The sequence below is a fragment of the Harpia harpyja genome, chromosome 6 (assembly GCF_026419915.1).
Source record: "Harpia harpyja isolate bHarHar1 chromosome 6, bHarHar1 primary haplotype, whole genome shotgun sequence".
Taxonomy (NCBI): Eukaryota; Metazoa; Chordata; class Aves; order Accipitriformes; family Accipitridae; genus Harpia; species Harpia harpyja.
The window spans coordinates 16,880,799-16,897,468 of NC_068945.1; the positions used below are offsets into that span (position 1 = coordinate 16,880,799).

General features: G+C 50.2%; 1 protein-coding gene across 2 annotated transcripts in view; it reads right to left on the minus strand.

Moving 5' to 3' along the window:
- WNT5B (Wnt family member 5B) overlaps positions 1-15,241 on the minus strand; it is a 77,936-nt gene extending 62,695 nt beyond the window's left edge. The window contains exon 1 of one of the 2 annotated variants that reach the window (XM_052789175.1): positions 15,051-15,241. Coding sequence is in view for 1 of the 2 variants with exons in the window: in XM_052789174.1 (XP_052645134.1) it covers positions 14,921-14,926 (6 nt within the window). In the remaining variant the exon portion in view is untranslated. Of the gene's footprint in view, positions 1-14,920 lie in introns of both variants that reach the window. The other variant, XM_052789174.1, reaches the window with a different exon arrangement.
- Positions 15,242-16,670: the final 1,429 nt, after the last annotated feature.

Below are 16,670 nucleotides of genomic sequence, written 5' to 3' on the forward strand. Positions count from 1 at the left end.
GAGAACGGCTCTACCCCTCCTCCTCAGGCTTGTTGTGGGAGAAAAATAGCGTAAGCGCCACATGAGCATCACGGACCTACGAACATGCTGGGACTCCCCTTTCATGGAAGTGAAACTAGGGGACAGTAAGCCACTTTAACAGCAATATTTGGGTGCCCAAAGAAGCACGCTGGTTGCTTTTGGGATCTAGAAAAGTGCCTGCGGGAGATGAATTTCAGCAGTGTATAGCCAGCTAACTTACAAATGACTTGGTGCATTTCAGCAGACAACTCCCCAGAGAAATGCCTCCCAGGGTCACCCCCGGGCTGTGGGAGGGTTGGAAAGAGAGGTTAGCTCTAGGAAGCGCAGGTTTTGCCCTGAGAGCCCTGGGAATTGATCTCCTTCTCAGCCTCCATCAAATCAGATAGCAAATAAAACAAATTATGGCGATCAGAACGATAAAAGGCAGTGGCTGCTCAGAAGCATCTGCCAACCTGTTGGGTTTTGGCAGCAGCAGGTTGTACGTGGTGATGATGCTCTTCCACCCAGAAAGCTACAGGCAGGGCTCTCTGCCTTCTCCAGAAGGGCTCCCAGCTGCAGCGCAGGAACACAGGGCATCTTCTTGGCTTCCATGCTGGACAATCTCCTGGCCTCAACTAAAAAAATTACACACCAAAGTCTTAGTTGTAAAGGACTTTCTTTTCTTCTCAAATCAGGAAAATAATCCATTACATACTAGAAATGAAACAAGAAATCAGGGCAAAACCTAACGACGATGTTGCGTGAACAGGAGTCTCCTATCAAGACCCCTAGCCTGCAGCCTTCCCGAACACGGCTGGTTTTAGTTCAAGCCTTTGGGAACCTTTTGCTCCACAGGATGAACTTTCAGTTCAGAGCTGGACTAAAAGCAGAGCGTGAGTCATTAGGGAGACCTCAGTGCAAAACACAAAGCAATTTCTCTTATTATTTTCCTCATCCCCAAATGGGAGGTAGGGTAGGGCCAGGGAGGGTTCGTGGCTGTGAAAAAACTTCAATGTCTGAGTAACATTACAAGCACAGACTTTTGACTTCTCAGAGTTCCACGGCTTTATACTCTCCTCTGACAATTCAGGAGATTGAGCGGAGTAGCTGTCTCCTAGATTTGCCAATCTTTTGCTCCTTTCCCCAAGAGTGCTCTCTCAAGGCCTCTTTTCCATGGCCTTCCCTCAGCCAAGAAAGGCCGAGCACTGCTTTTTGCTCCCAGCACATGTTATCGCTGCCCCAGGCCAGCCAGCTAAGAGAGAAGACTATTATTTAAAGAGGTGCAGAGAGGAACTGGGAGAAGATCGTAATCACTGGCCCTTGGGCACCTTAAAGCACAGGACCCCAATGTGCTGAGACGTGAATAACCCTCCTCCTGCGGGAAAGCTGGGCACTGCCGCTATGTGTGACCACGATCCAAGAGCTAACCAGGTTTAGAAATCCCTGCACATCGGTGTCCTGTTTCAGAGTCCTGCAACCACAGAGACGAATAATAGTTTATAACATACAGCTTGAGGAAACCTCTTTTTCTTATCAGATTTTTTAAAAAGCAATATAAGATTTTTCTCTAATTTGAGATAAAAAATAGGGGTTTTCTATCTCAGTTTTAAAAAAACTCCTGCAAGTAATTCCTTTCCTGTAGGTTGCTTGGGTACCTATTGCTGACAGTATCTGCTACCTGAACACACACAAGAATGACAGGCGTAGCTTCCTATCCCTGCCTGGGTGAGTGCAATTCCTGGAACCAAATTTATGATGCAAATATTTGAAGTTAAGATGTCAAAATTTAGGTCCCTTCAATAGCGTTTGCTTTAGCATGTTAACACTGTATCTGTGAGCATTTCCATTATGACAATAATTTGTTAAAATACTCACAAAGAGCGTGGAAGGCTCTTCAAAGACAATCAAACACCACTCTTCCTCTAAATATTGGCTAATACTAGCCAAAAGGTTTAAAATATTCACCTAGATCATCATTGTTCCAGTGACGTAATGTTTGTAACGGTCCCACCAATGCCGTACACAAGGGAGGTTTCTGTGAGAACCAGTCTTCTTTAAGAATATGTCTCCTGCTCATTTAGATTAATTGATTTCACGCACAGTTGTTTATGTGTGTGGCCTCCCTTGATTTTCTGAGCTCTCTTTGCTCCAAACAAAACAGCTTAGGGATGTAGATGGAGCCAATTGCATTTTGGAAGAGGGGCAATAACACCTCAAAGCCAAATAGAAAAGGACTTTTCTTGCTTCAGAGACTTTTCTCTGGATTATTCTTTGAGGCAGCTTGACAAAAGCATGCTTCTGGGGAACACTATAAAACTGCTTCAGAGACACACTGCACAGAGCCCGGCAGGAAAAAGTTCCCCACAATGGTGGGAAGGGGAAAAAGTAACTTCTGAGCAGAAAGATATATGGCAGTCTGTGATATTGCAAACAATAGACGACCAAGAAGCTGTCCAAATTTTAAAACATCATGATTTCATATAAGAGCCTGTAGCTAGACTGAGAGAACACCAGAGTCCTCAACTGTGCATGGAATATGTATCAGGCAGCTGTGCAGCGCACTACCAAACGCTGGTTTGAAAGGAAAATTTATCTTGGGAAAGAAAGCTGGATATTAATTTGAAAGCACAACACAGAGCAAGAAATATTAACTGCCCTCAGCCTCTCAGACCAGCCATGTGGACACGCCACGGATTCAATCTGCAGTGAATTACAAGTCATCACACACAAAGTATTGAAGTAGCCGGCCAGCAAAACCAGTGGAAATATACTTCTGCGGATCTGGTCAGAGAATGGAATCTCTGTTCCCCAAGAAGAGCTGGGATTTCAACATTTGCCTGCATCCCAAATAGGGATGAAAGGTCAAAATATTATACTATTTCATGCCATGAACAATTCCAAATGCTTTTGATTTGAAAATGCAGGGAAAAAACCCCAAGATATTACTGATAGAAACAAAACATTCAAAATGTTTTACCAGTGTTTTCTCTGTCTTTACCAGCACTGTTGGGCCCCAGGCCTTGGGAACAAAAACCCAGGTCGATGCAAACACAGACCCACCATCAGTGAAGGAAGAGTTGGTATGTGAAATACTACAGGAGCTTGACCCCTACAGATCGATGGGCCCTGACGTTATTCACGTGAAGGGTGTTAAGAGAGCTGGCTGACATCATTGTGAGGCTGCTCTCCATAATCTCTGAGAAGTCGTGGAGATCGGGGGACATCCCAGAAGACTGGAAGAAGGCTAATGTCACCCCCATCTACAAGAAGGGCTTAAAGGAGGATCCAGGAAACTACAGGCCCATCAGTCTTACTTCAGTCCCTGGGAAAGTTACGGAACAAATCCTCCTGGGGCCATCACAAGTCAAATGAAGCACGTGATTGGGAAAAGCCAGCACAGATTCACCAAGAGCAAATTGTGCTTGACAAACATGATTGCCTTCTACAACAAAGTAACCTGCTTGGCTGATACGGGGCGAGCGGTGGACGTTGTCTACCTGCATTTCTCCGAGGCTTTCGATATGGTTTCCCACAGCCTCCTCTTTGAGAAACTGATGCGTTACAGTGTAGACAAGTGGTCTCTGTGGTGGGTGGGGATCTGGCTGACAGGTCGCACCCCGAGGGCGGTGGTAAATAGCTCCTTTTCAAACTGGCAACCTGTCACAAGTGGGGTCCCCCAGGGATCGATATTGGGCCCAACGCCATCTAATGTCTTCGTAAGTGATCTGGATGATGGGATCAAGTGTACCCTGATCAAGTTTGCTGATGATACCAAACTGAGTGGGGAAGTGGACACTTTCGAAGGGAGAGCCACCCTGCAGGAAGAGCTGGATAGGCTGGAAGAGTGGGCTAACAAGAACCTTATGAAGTTCAAAAAGAAGAAGTGTAAGGTCTTGCACCTGGGAAAACATAATCCAGGAGTGCGGTGCAGGCTGGGATCTACCCGGCTGGGGAGCAGCTCTGTGGAAAGGGACCTGCGGGTCCCGGTGGACAACTAGCTCAATATGAGTGACCAGTGTGCTGCTGCTGCAGCAAAGCAAGAACAGAATGCTGGGTTGCATCAACAAGGGCATCACCAGCAGAGATAAAGAAGTCATTATCCCACTCCACTCTGCCCTTGTCAGGCCACACCTGGAATACTGCATTCTGTTTTTGGTTCCCGCTGTGCAAAAAAGATGTGGACAGGCTGGAGAGGGTCCAGAGAAGGGCTACGAATTTGATCGAAGGACTGGGAAGCCTGCCATATGAGGAAAAACTGAGAGAACTGGGTTTGTTCAGCCTTGAGAAAAGGCGGCTTAGGGGAGACCTTATCACCACGTTCCAGTATTTAAAGGGTGGCTACAAAGAAGATGGAGACTCCCTTTTTACACGGAGTCACATGGAAAAGACACGGGGTAAGGGGTTACTCCTGGGGAGATTCTGATTGGACACAAGAGGAAAATTTTTCACAATGAGAACAATCAGCCATTGGAATCATCTTCCCAGGGAAGTGGTGGATTCCCCAACATTGGACACTTTTAAGATTCAGCTGGACAGGGTGCTGGGCCATCTTGTCTAGACCATGCTTTTGCCAAGAAGGTTGGACCAGATGATCCTTGAAGGTCCCTTCCAACCTGGTATTCTATGATTCTATGAAAATGAAATGTTGATTCAGAACAAGAAATTTGGGAATGTTGACCTGAAATTTAAACTCTCGTTTCAGGTTTCAACTTAAAATGACATTTAAGTCTGAATGTCAATTGGAAACAGAAATCATTAGGTTTTGAAACATCACTATGGAAAAATATGTTTTTCTTCTAAAAAATTCAATTTAGACCAAACCATGTTTTCTTATGAAAGCCTTTTTATTTTACGAGCTCCAGGTTTGTTTATTTTGCTGCTTGAGGATTGGGCATTTGCTCCAAGCATATGCATGTCTGCAATGGGCATGTCCACACTGTGGACACACTGGAGATTCCTTACAGAAGTCCAGGAATTTGGCATATCTGCACCCAGTCTTGTTTAGGAACCAGAAATATTACAGAGCACTTAGAGATTTTAATTTAGGGGAAAGGGTCCACGGTGTCAGATGAGTACTGGATAAACACAAACCCACTTTGCACACAATGGGGAGTGGGGTCTGAGGATACTCCTAGATGCCCTCAAAAGCAGCATCTCCTCATCAGCATACAAGATTACAGACCTCTGTCCAAAGGTGAGCTTTGCAAAACCTTGGAAAGCAAAAGGCAAATGGGCCTCTGGAAACATAAAATTACCTTTAATCACTTGTTACTCATTTATTATTAATTCTTTGCAGAAAAAAACACAATCAAAAGCCTAACTCCAACTCCAGGAATCCACAAAATTTCTGAAGATGTCTTTTGGCAGATGTATGACTACCAGCAACTTCTGCCCTGCGCAGAAATAACCACCTGGAGTTTTCTGTGGAAGGGGGGACAATGAAAGAAAGCGGTATATCCCAAACGAGATTGTAAACTTTGACCAAATGGGCAACTACGCCACTAACATCTGCTGCTTAGGACACATGGGACAATGGCTATGAACATGCAAGTCTGCGCAGCACAAAAACCCCACAGCAAGTCAATTTACAGCGACTAGTCACAGATGCAGGACCACAGATTACAAGTCATAAAGATGGTCTGGAAGATCCACTTGGCCCAATGCTGAGGTACACTGAGAGAAAGCCCTACCAAGGAAGGAGTGACAGGATCAAGTAATGAATTTGATGGGATGATGTTAGTATTAAAAGCCAAAGGCTCCTGCACATTTGGGCAGAGGAACTGAAGGGAAAAGTAAAATGTATTTAGGTGGAGTCACAACCGTGACTAAGTGTCATGGTTTAAGTGCAGCCAGCCATAGGCACCACGCAGCCACTCACTCACTCCCCCCCGCCCCAGTGGGATAGGGAGGAGAATTGGAAAAAAAAGTAAAACTTGTGGGTTGAAATAAGAACAATTTAATAACTAAAGTAAAATAAAATGCAATACTAACAATAATAATAATAACATATAATAATAGTAATGAAAAGGAATATAATAAACCAAAATAAAATTTAGAAAAAGATAAAACCCAAGAAGAAGACAAGTGACACACAATGCAACTGCTCACCACCCACTGACCGAAGCCCAAGCAGCAATCCACACCTCCCATCCAATGCCCTCCAGTTTATATACTGAGCATGCTGTTCTATGGTATGGAATATCCCTTTGGCTAGTTTGGGTCAGCTGTCCTGGCCATGCTCCCTCCCAGCTTCTTGTACACCTGCTCGCTGGCAGAGCATGGGAAACCGAAAAATCCTTGAACTTAGGATAAGTGCTACTTAGCAACAACTAAAACATCAGTGTGTTATCAACATTATTCTCACACTAAATCCAAAACACACTCTACCAGCTACTAAGAAGAAAATTAACTCAGCTAAAACCAGGACACTAAGCAGAGCAGCAACAACTGCCTGAGACCCAAAGGGGCAATAGATCGTGCTCAAGCAGCTCCACGGCTTTCAACATGAGACCAGCACCTGCTAGATTGACGGACCTTCTGGATGACAATCCATAACTTGGGAACGGGTGTTGCTTTTGAGCTCTTTCAATCCCAGGCTGAGTTTAGAAAGCTATGCCCACCCCACAGGAGCCTCTGATGGCCTGTCCCAAGATGCGAATGAGCCACAATTTCCATAGGGCTGTATCCTCCCCCATCCCTGGTCCAGCTCCAGCACACCCTACAGGCCAGCATACACATGTCCTCTTGCACACAGGTCTGCTGGATAATCCTTCCCTGGCTATGGCCAAAGGTTTGGGGCTCTGTGAAGATCACCACCTCTTTCACCAGGAGAAAGAATGAGTTACTGGACCGGCTGGTCCATGGGAAATAAGAGGATAATCTTCCCTGTTGCCTCAGGGAGGTGCAGGAATTGGTACAGGTGACAGGCAAAGCTGTCCCTGCGGCTCAGAGGCATGGTCTGATGGTCACCTTCCATCTGCTCAGCTTGGAATCGACTGCACGAAGCACGAAGTTCGCCAACTCAGATCTCACACAGGTTTACCAAAAGTGGCAATGAACTGACAGAGCCTTACCTCCAATGAATTTAAAATACATTTCCTAGTTCAGCTTTGTCCATAAGCTAAAGTTAGGCTTAGCTAACACGAACTAACTCTGTCTAAACACAACCACTTTTCCTATTGCTTGTAGCTTGGTTTTATGCTTGACTTAGAAGCATTACCTGGTGTCTGTAAGTAGGGCCTGGTCCAGACTATCAAGTTTACCCCATAAAACCTTGTTAGTTCACAGAGTGAAAAAAAGACAGAATAAAAACACACGCCTCCCAACACCCCAGTGAACACTGTTGCGCTGACAAAGATGCCTGCATGGCCACAGCTGTGCCCACAGAAGGAGCTGTTGCTGCCTGCCTTCATGGTCTTTGGAAAGGTGTCACAGCTACGCTGGCAGAAAAGCCTGGCACTGCTTTACCATAGACACAACCTAACACAAGCAGTCAAATTCAGACAGAGCTTGATTGGAGTAGATTGTTCCTGATGTGCAAGTCTGAGCTAAATGGCACCATCTTCTTAGAAGATACAGAAGTTTTACATGCCTTGTGGACAAAAAGTTTGGTTGTTACATGCAATGGGGTTTTATGCCACTGGAGCGCAACTGTCGTTGCGCAGAAATACTGACCCACTCTTAGATCATCTCAGCATGCTAAGGAGACGACAACCAGCTCTCGAGCCTTACAGGATTGTGCAGGCTCCTTGGAAAATGGCAGAGATGCTGAAAGAGCCTGGGCAGCTACATTAAAAACTGAATATAAACAGTGCTGCACTTACCAAGCTTACCCAGCTGAAAACTTTCTTGCCATTAATAAAAAATAGAAGTTCATTTTGTACTTTGGCAAAACTCCCAAACAGCTTGTTAAGAATAGGTGGAAATGGGGAATAGTTATAAAAACAGAAAAGAAATTGGGACAGGTAATTGGTCATAATTCACAGGAGCACTCACTCCACTCTACCTGTATGGCAGGCTGCAAAATCTCCGCAGGTGGGATAACAGCTGCAGCCACCCACAAGGCTGCAGATGTCGGTGAGAAATCTGGTTTGTACACACCATGCACTGGAGCAAGAGCTGACATTTTGGTCCAAAACCAGAAGCTTCCACTACAGCATGTGGAGTAATGGGGCTGCCCCATGAATAACTGCAGCATCTTGATACAAGATTGTAAAGCTCCAGTTAGTTTTCAAAGTTGCAAAGCTGGGCAGAATCAAGCGTGATGGCAGCCACAGGATACTCCAAACCTTCCCAGCTGTGACACAGAAATGATAATGGCAAAATATTTACTAAACAAAACCCTGACATTCTGCCAGGACCAATATTTACAGTATGTATTAACAAATCTGGGCCACGGCATATAATAAGGAAACCTCTAGAATTGCTCTATCTGTAAACAGAGGAGGAAAAAAAAAAAGGAACTTAATTTTCTTTTGTACAGTATCAATTTTTTATGATTAGAGACAACTTCGGAGTACTTAGGAACACCTCAGAGAGTAATGAACCCGACAGTCACAAAATTATTTTTTCTGAAAAATGTTCCATTAATGAAGATATATTTGCGCTCATATGTTTCTCTCGCCATTCCTTGATGCATAACAAAGCTCAGAAATGTTTTCACGGCTAAGCAAGGGAGATTCTCATTTAATTTGCTTTAGAACTCCAACTTGTCCATAATAGAGGTGCTACAATGCTTCAGGACTCAGTGAAACAATGATGCCAAAATAGCCAAGAAGCTGAACAGAGAACAACTGGAAAAGGAAGATAAATTTATGGAGACCACTGAAATCCTAGTATTGGTATGACGTTTGTTAACACTCTGCCCTTAATGATGAAAAAAACAACCCAAAACACGTGCTCCACCCAACCACTTCAGTCTCCTTCATCTCCAACTGAGATGGGAGAGTTTACAGAAAACATCGTATATTTCCCCCCAAATCCTTCAAATAAAATAAGACTTAAATGTCATGTGTGTACCTACACACACACACAGCGCTATATATGAAGGTACAATGTTGCTCTCCTTTTCTTTCCCTAAGATAAAACTATTAAATCCTTCAAGCCTTTCTCATGAGCTATCGAAAACCACAAATTAAAGTAAACCAAGAACTCTTTTTCAAATCCCTGCATGCAACAGTCCCATGAGCTCTCTGGCCACGAACTAATTCCCACTCTAGGAAAACTCACTCCATTTGAGTATCCCTGCTAGAGACCTGCATCGTGCGTTATTTGATCTCATTTTGTTTTGCCTAATTCTGCTCCAGATCCCGAGATGAAGATTTGCAAAATGGGCTATTCATTTTGAGTAATCAAGTCCAGACTACTTAAGCCAGCCCAAGCATCAGAAATAGCTGAACCTCGGAAAAAAATCAGGACCTTTGACAGTGTTTCAAGTCGGATACCCCAAATCACTAGTCGTTGCTGAAAACCTTGGCCTTCGTTACCTTTCCTCTGAATATGAGAGTATTAAACACAAGGCCACCGGGTTAGCTCAAAGAGTGACAGAGGAGGCCAGGATTCAAACCGTCTCTCTCATGTGGTAGACCACAGCATTAGCTACACGACAAGCAGGCATGCCCAGAAAAGCAGAGATCAATTAGGGGTCTCTCGCAGGGTTATGCAGGACACGAATGGTTTGATCCCAATGGTTTTATTTAGATGAAGGCAGCTGCCAGGTTGGGCCATATTTACTGTCCCAAATTCTGAAACTCCAAAGAAAGGGAATTCTGTCCAGCCCTACAGAAACAGGAGCGCTCCCTCTCCCTTGCTTCTCCCTTCCTACAGCTCCTCTGAAGCCCAGGGGCACATCACTCAGTTCCCAAACAAACTGGGACAAAAGCCAGCTCCAGGAAGCCCAGCTCTGAACAAAGTGAAATGAGGAAGATGCCTCCATGGGGAAGCACCTACCGACCCCACCGCTGGGGTCCCGACAGGGGCAGAAAGAGGCACTGTCCTTTTAGAGATGGCCAGGGAGCTCCTCTGCGTGCCTGGTCTCCATTCAGGAGCAACCACAGCCAGAAGGAAAACGGCTGTGGGCTGTAGCAGGACAAGGGGAGGTTTCCTGAAGCCCACGGCAGAGTAAATACTCAGAGCAACCAGGGATGAGAGAACAAGGGACCCTCCAGTCCCGAAGGCTGTGTAGCCAGATTTAAAAATAAAACCTTCAAGTGGGGAGGACTGGCTTGCTGGGGACCTCGAAAGAGCCAGCGTCTGCCAGAGAGAGGGAGCGAGCAGCAAACCACCAGCCCGAGGCAGCCAGGAAACGCTGCAGCGGGAGCCAGACCCACAGCTCAGCCACAAGAGAACAGGTCGGCTTAGGATGGATGAAGCCGGCTGGGGAGTTAAATTTAGACAGGTAAACATACCGAGGGGAAGAGATGGGGTTCACACAGCCCTCACCATCCGCCACTGCCACGCCCTGATGAAGACCCCCTAAAAAAACTGCTGGGGGGCTGTAGCCACGGGCTGGGCACCGCCGAATAGGGCCGTCGGGGGCAAGCAGGTGGGGGAGTGCCCAACTGCGTGGACATTTTTTCCCCATCATTTGCTCCAAGCTCCTCCCTGCCAGGCAGCATCCCCAGGAACTGGGAAAGCTGTTGAGAGAAGCGTGCAGGACACAGCGGCCTGAGGAGAGCCGCAGTCCTGGGTACGCATGGTGCACGGGGGCTGTGCAAAGGAAAGGTACCAGGGAAAATCCAACCAGAAACATGGGGGCCACAGCGTCGGTGTAGCCGTTTGGGTGCCAGAGCCCTGCTGAGCTCCCTTTCTGAGGGAAAAAGGGGTAAAAGAAGAGGCTTAGCCATTGCTTGTGACAATTAATGCAAGAACGAGGAGTTAAAGTCTTGCAAACTCAGCCAAACTCTAGCTTGAGTCGTCCAGACCCCAAGGACCGGAGGGGACACATAGCACTCCTCTCCCCATGCTCCCTGCAGCCCTGCTGCAAGCCTTCAAACCTCACTGCCCATTTCACAGCTCCCGAGGACAGGTAAAGGATCCCCACATAGGCAGCCTGCCATCTACAACGGGCTCCCCTTGCAAAGCGCTTTCGTGGAGATTGGCCATGCAATTACAAGGTACATGAGAGCATCCCTACTTTGTGGAAACTGCTGTGCTGAAAAGCGACAATCTCCTTTCAGTGACCCTGTTGCTCTACCTCACGCAGAGCAGGGGAAGGCTTGCGTAAGCTTTATCAAGGCCTAAGCCAAAGCTTGGAAAGGGGCGGCGGATCACAGGGTCTGGTCTCGTCTGTAATTCTGTCCATATGGTCTCAGCCAGTTATCTCTGCAGTGAGCCCAAGAACTCGTGCTCCAGTAAAGCATCTTTTCCAAAAAGACATTCGGTCTTTATTTGAAGATTTTAAGAGCTGGAGAAGCTAACGTTGCCTTTGGTCGTTTGTTCCGATGGTTAATCACCCTGCTGTTAAAAACGTTGCCTGTTCCTAACGTGAATGCATAGATCTTAAATGCCCAGCCACATGCTTTAAGTTCTCCTCTTGAATTAGAAAGCTCGCCAAATACCAGTTACTCTCAGTGCCGCTGAAAGCGCTCAGGTATCACACCATGCTACCTCTTAGATTTCTTTCTGAAATGCTACCTAGGTTCACATTCCTTAAATGTCCCATTAGAAAAGGATTTTTTTCCAGTCCAGGAAAAATTCCCATGACTTTTCTGTGCGCTGCCTTCAGTTTTAATGAAGTCTGTTTGCATTTTGCCAGCAAGCGAAGGTCCCTTTCTAGGCAAAAAATGGAAGCAAATCACGGCCTGCCCTGTCTTACATGACAACATGCCTTGGCTATCCGCATCCTGATTTTAAAAGTACTGTGTTTAAAAGTCTCTCTGAAATGCTTATTGTGTGTGTGTCCAATTAATTTGGAAATGATGAAATGGTTTTCACTCCAACTTTGATCAGTCATTAGAAAAAAGATCTCATGAATAGAAACAATTTATATTCATTTAGATGAGCAATCATGCAGTTTTCAGAAAATAACTGTTTTCCCTGCGCGCCTTGAAACCCAAACCCAACAACTTCAGGACAAAAGACTCAAGATCTGAAGCAGTCTAGAAACAGAGACCTACTGGGCTACAGAAAGGAACAAACAGCATTAAAGGTGACTGCACTGATTTACTCATTTTTTAAATTTCACAATATTTGATCTCTTCCTAAAAGTCCTCCTGGAGACTCCACTATACAAGAATGTGAATTTTTTCTTTAAAAAGGTGTGTTTCTGGTCTTTGCAGAATAAGTCTGGACAATACAATTGGGACATACCTTACTACCTGAAAAAAATAGAATCGCCAACTTTCTAGACCCAGCTCTTTCAAAACTTCCATTTTTTTCAACTGACGTAATGAATTCTGGCAGATTGGGAGGGAAGAGGCCAAGAGAGAAGACTTCTCAGGGCTGGGAGTGTGCAGCCACGATTTCAGCTTCAGCTTTCCCTAAGCAGAGGTTAGTCACACATGGAAGGACATTTTCGTTGTACGGGCACTAGAGACAGGGGAAAGGACACAGGGGCTGCTTACAGCTACTGAGAGGAGAGGTGTGCTAATGCTGAAGGCACAGAAGGAGCTAGGGAGGGACTCCTGTCCAAAAGGGAGGCATCTCTCGCGGATGCTCCTGAGCACAGAAACACAAGTGAGTGACGGAGCCTGGGAGCAGAGGAAACCCACAGCTGGAATGGGCCCAGCTCGCCTCCCCAGCTCTGCCTCCTACCCGGCACTGGCAGTTCAACCTCATGCTTTTCTCTCCATATACTTGGCTAATTTCTTTAAAGAAGGAGGAAAAAAAACCCGAGTACTCGGGCTAGCTTCAGTGCCACATGTGGCAACTTACCACATATATTGGACTCCTGGGGTAAAAAAATTCCACCTGAATTCCTGCAGTGCCCAACCTTCACCTTGGATAAACTCAGGTGTCCACGCATAGGACACCGGTTTAAGGGCAGTCTGTCTCTCCCGACAACTTTGAGAAAGCCCACTTCTTTCTCTTTTGGGAAGAAGAGCATATACCCAACTTGGTTCTGCATTTACAACAGCATCTGTGCGTGTGACAGAAGACAGGCACCCACAGGCTAAACCTGCCACCACCAGAAAAAGCGGTCGCTTCAGCTCATGTGTCGATGCCCAGCAGCAAATGTGGGCAGGAAGGGCAACGACAGACTTAATGCCTGAGTGTTGGTGCCCCCCTGCAGCCCTCCCACCTGCAAGGGAAGGTGGGGGAGACGTTAGAGGTACGCATGTACCAGACAGGCTCCGAAGGGACAGACAGATGAATATGAGTGTAAAAGAAGGAGATACATTGTGTGCCCATTATACATGCGTGCCTGAGGCTGTGTGGACACAAAAGCCCAAATAAAGGGCAAGAGGAAAGAGCCCTTGATGTGTAGGCAGACAAGGAGGCATCAGTGCAAAAGTCAGTCTGCATGTGTGGGTGAAGGGTGGCAAAGCACATTATATTGGAAACGTGCAGGCACACACGAGGAACGCGAGGCGCATGCACCCGAGTTCTTGGCTATGAAGAAAATGAAGCAAGAACATAAATGCTGGTACATGTGTGACAAAAAGCTCCACGTGTCACCAAAAAAACCAGCCCCAAAGATGAATAGGTGAGTATGTGGGTGCAGGCAGCAGAGCAAGGATGATGATGGTCACATGCTGGAGCGCAGGCAGGAAAGCACTAAGAGGCAGGTAAAAGTTGGATAGAGAGACCGACAGGGATGCTTATCTGGTGGCAAAGGAAAAGCACGAAAAACATGGGGCAATGAAGTGCGTCACAGCACACAAAAAAATGTTTGGGGAAGTTATTTTACCCTTACCGCTAAGGGAAGTATTGCACCATAATTCCCAGAAAAAAAACAAGTTTCATAAAAAGAGCGCATTTGTTACGGATGTAACTGGGATGCTCACGCCCTGGTACCATGAGACCCGGGCACACTGTTGCTACTTGTCTGTGTTTCCACGCACACAAGCACCTTCTCCAACGTCACATGCCACGGCCCGTGATGGCATATGCTGCCACACCACGGGCACGTGGGTGAGAAGGACGGCGTGGGCTGGGGGCTTGGGTGCGCTTGGGAAAGCCGCTGTGCTCACGCTCAGGGAAATGGCCCTCCTCGGAGAGCAACATCCCTCCGCTCAGAGTAACGTCCGTCTTACCAGAGTAACATCTGTTTTGCCAAATTTGTGTCTGTCATGCCCAGGGAAGATCCCTATCACCAGCACAACGTCTGCCACCCCACAGGAGCATCCCTCGCACCCCAGCAACGTCCCTCGTGCCAGGGTACGGCCCCTCACGCCCCAGCAGCGTCTGTCCTGCCAGAGCAGGTCTCTCCCACCCCAGTAACACCACCAAGGCCACCCCGCGACCGGCCCTAGCCCCCTGCTCCGGTCACCCCTCCGCTGCTCCGTGTCCTGGGGGGGCTCACCTGGGGGCTGCTGCCCGGCGGCAGCCGCCGCGGCTCAGACCCCCGACGCCTGCGGACCCCGACGGCCCCTCTCCCCGGCCGGGGCCGCCCGCCGCGGGCGCTCCGCGCAGCCCGGACGGCCCTACCCCCCGGCCCCCCGCAGCCCCCGCCCTGCCCTGCCCCGCCCCGCCCGGCGGCCGTAACGGGCCGGGGGCGCCCCCGGGGGTCGGCGGCGGAAGGCGGCCGTGCCTCCCGGGCTGGGAGAAAGCGGCAACCCCCCCCCCCGCCCCGGCGCTGCCCGCGCCGCCTCCCGCCCCTTCGGGGGCCGCCCGGGGAGGCGTCCGGCCCCGGGACGGGACGGGCCCGGGCAGCCGCGCCGCCCGGCACGGCGAAACGCCCCCCGCCCCCGGCCTCCTCCCCCCGCCGCCGCCGCCGCCGCCGCCCTCCCCGCCGCCGCGGGCCGGGGCCGCCTCCTACCTGCATCTCCCGGGCGCCGCGTCCCCGGGCGGCGGCGGCGGCGGCAGGTGAGGGGGCGCCCGCGGCGGGCACGGGGCTCCGCACCCCCCTCCGCGGCGTCGCGGCGGCCGGAGACCGCGAGGGGACGCACCTGCCCCGGGGGCCGCGGCCCCGTCGCCGCGCCGGGCCGAGCCCCCCGCCGGCAGCGAGAGGGGAGCGGGGGGAAGCTGCCGGCGCTGCCCTCCCCGTCGCCGCGGCGGCGCTGGGCTCCGGGAACGGCGGCACCGAGGGCGACTCCCGGCCGAAGTTGGCGGCGGCGGCGAGTGCCGGGCCCGGGAGGTGCCGGCGGATCCCGGGGGCTCCGGCCGCCTCCGCTCCGCCTCCCCCCGCCCCGCGCCCGCCCCCCGCGCCCTGCGCCCGCCCCGCCGCGGGCACCGCCGCCGCCGCCGCCGGGATGGGGCTCGCTCGAGGGGGCGCGGAGGCCTCCCCCGCCGGGGCGGCCCCGGGGATGGGGAGGGCGGGGGGCTGGCCCAGGGGCCGGGGTGCGGGCCCGCTGCCGTCGGGTGGAGGGGGCGACCGGGGGGGGGGGAACGCCGCGGCCCTGTGCGGTAGAGGGCATCCGGCTGGCTCCCCCCGCTGCGGCGCCTGTAGCCCTCCGGTCCCTGCGGGCCCCCGCCCCGTGCCCGGCAGCACAGCCCCCGCAGGGGCACTCTCACTCGTGGGTCGCCCCCCCCTCCGCCGGCTGCCAGGCCCCACCACCCGGTGCAGCAGACAGCAGCGCGTTGCCATACGTTTCCCGCCGTGGGTGCTCACGGGCACCGTGCCCGTGTGGCCCCTGGCCCGGGGGCCAACGTGCTGGAAGGCAAAGCCCCTCCGGCGCGGGCAGTGGGGTTTCTGGCTCCCGCTGGAGAAGGGCTTTTGACCTGGTGACCTGCTGCTTTGGTCGAGCGGGGATTTTTTGGCATCTGTCTCGCAGTGCGGGCAGGGCTGGGGTGGGGTGGGTGCAGAGAAGGTGCGAAGGAGGCAAAGGCTGGTTTGGGGACGCTGTTAAAAACGGCTGGCAAAGTTTGGCAGAGGAGGAAGCGCACAGCTTGCGTGAAGCTCTTGATGGGGCTGGCTCTCAACAGGCACATCCATCCCTCGGCTGCAACACCAGGAATCACACTGGGGGCTCTCCCCCGCCTCTCCTTCCATAAAACTTCACAGATTCACGGCCAGATCCTGTTCTCACTTTTCCTGGCAGAAGCAGGGAGTAGCTGCACAGGCATTAGCAGGATCACCACAAATTTATGTTGGTGTAACGGAGCGGTGCCTAGCCCTGGGGATTGTTGGGCATCTCGGTGCGTGGAGGCAGGATTTACCTGCCCGGCCTCTGAGCTCGGTGGCAGCTCTGCAGCAGCCAATGAAGCCAGGATTTACACTTGTTGTGTTGGGATCCCCGTCTGCGGGCCCCACAGCATCGAGCATCCAAAGTCTCCGCGCAGCAGGAGTCGCAGAGCCTTGCGCGCAATGCAGGGAGCGCCTTGCTGCTCCTGTGCACGCACAGCTGCACGCAGATGAGTATCCAAAGGGAGTTAGATCAGGGAGGCATTTGGCCCCCTAGAATTACTCAAATTTGTACCGGACTGGGACTCAATGGAGCTTGAGGCACGCACCTCTATGCGAGTGCGGGGTTTCAAGCAGCTCTGAGCATCCGTTCAGGTTCAGAGTAGAAATACTTATGTGAGCATTTGTAGAGGAGCAGGTAAATGTTTGAATGCAGGCTACATGG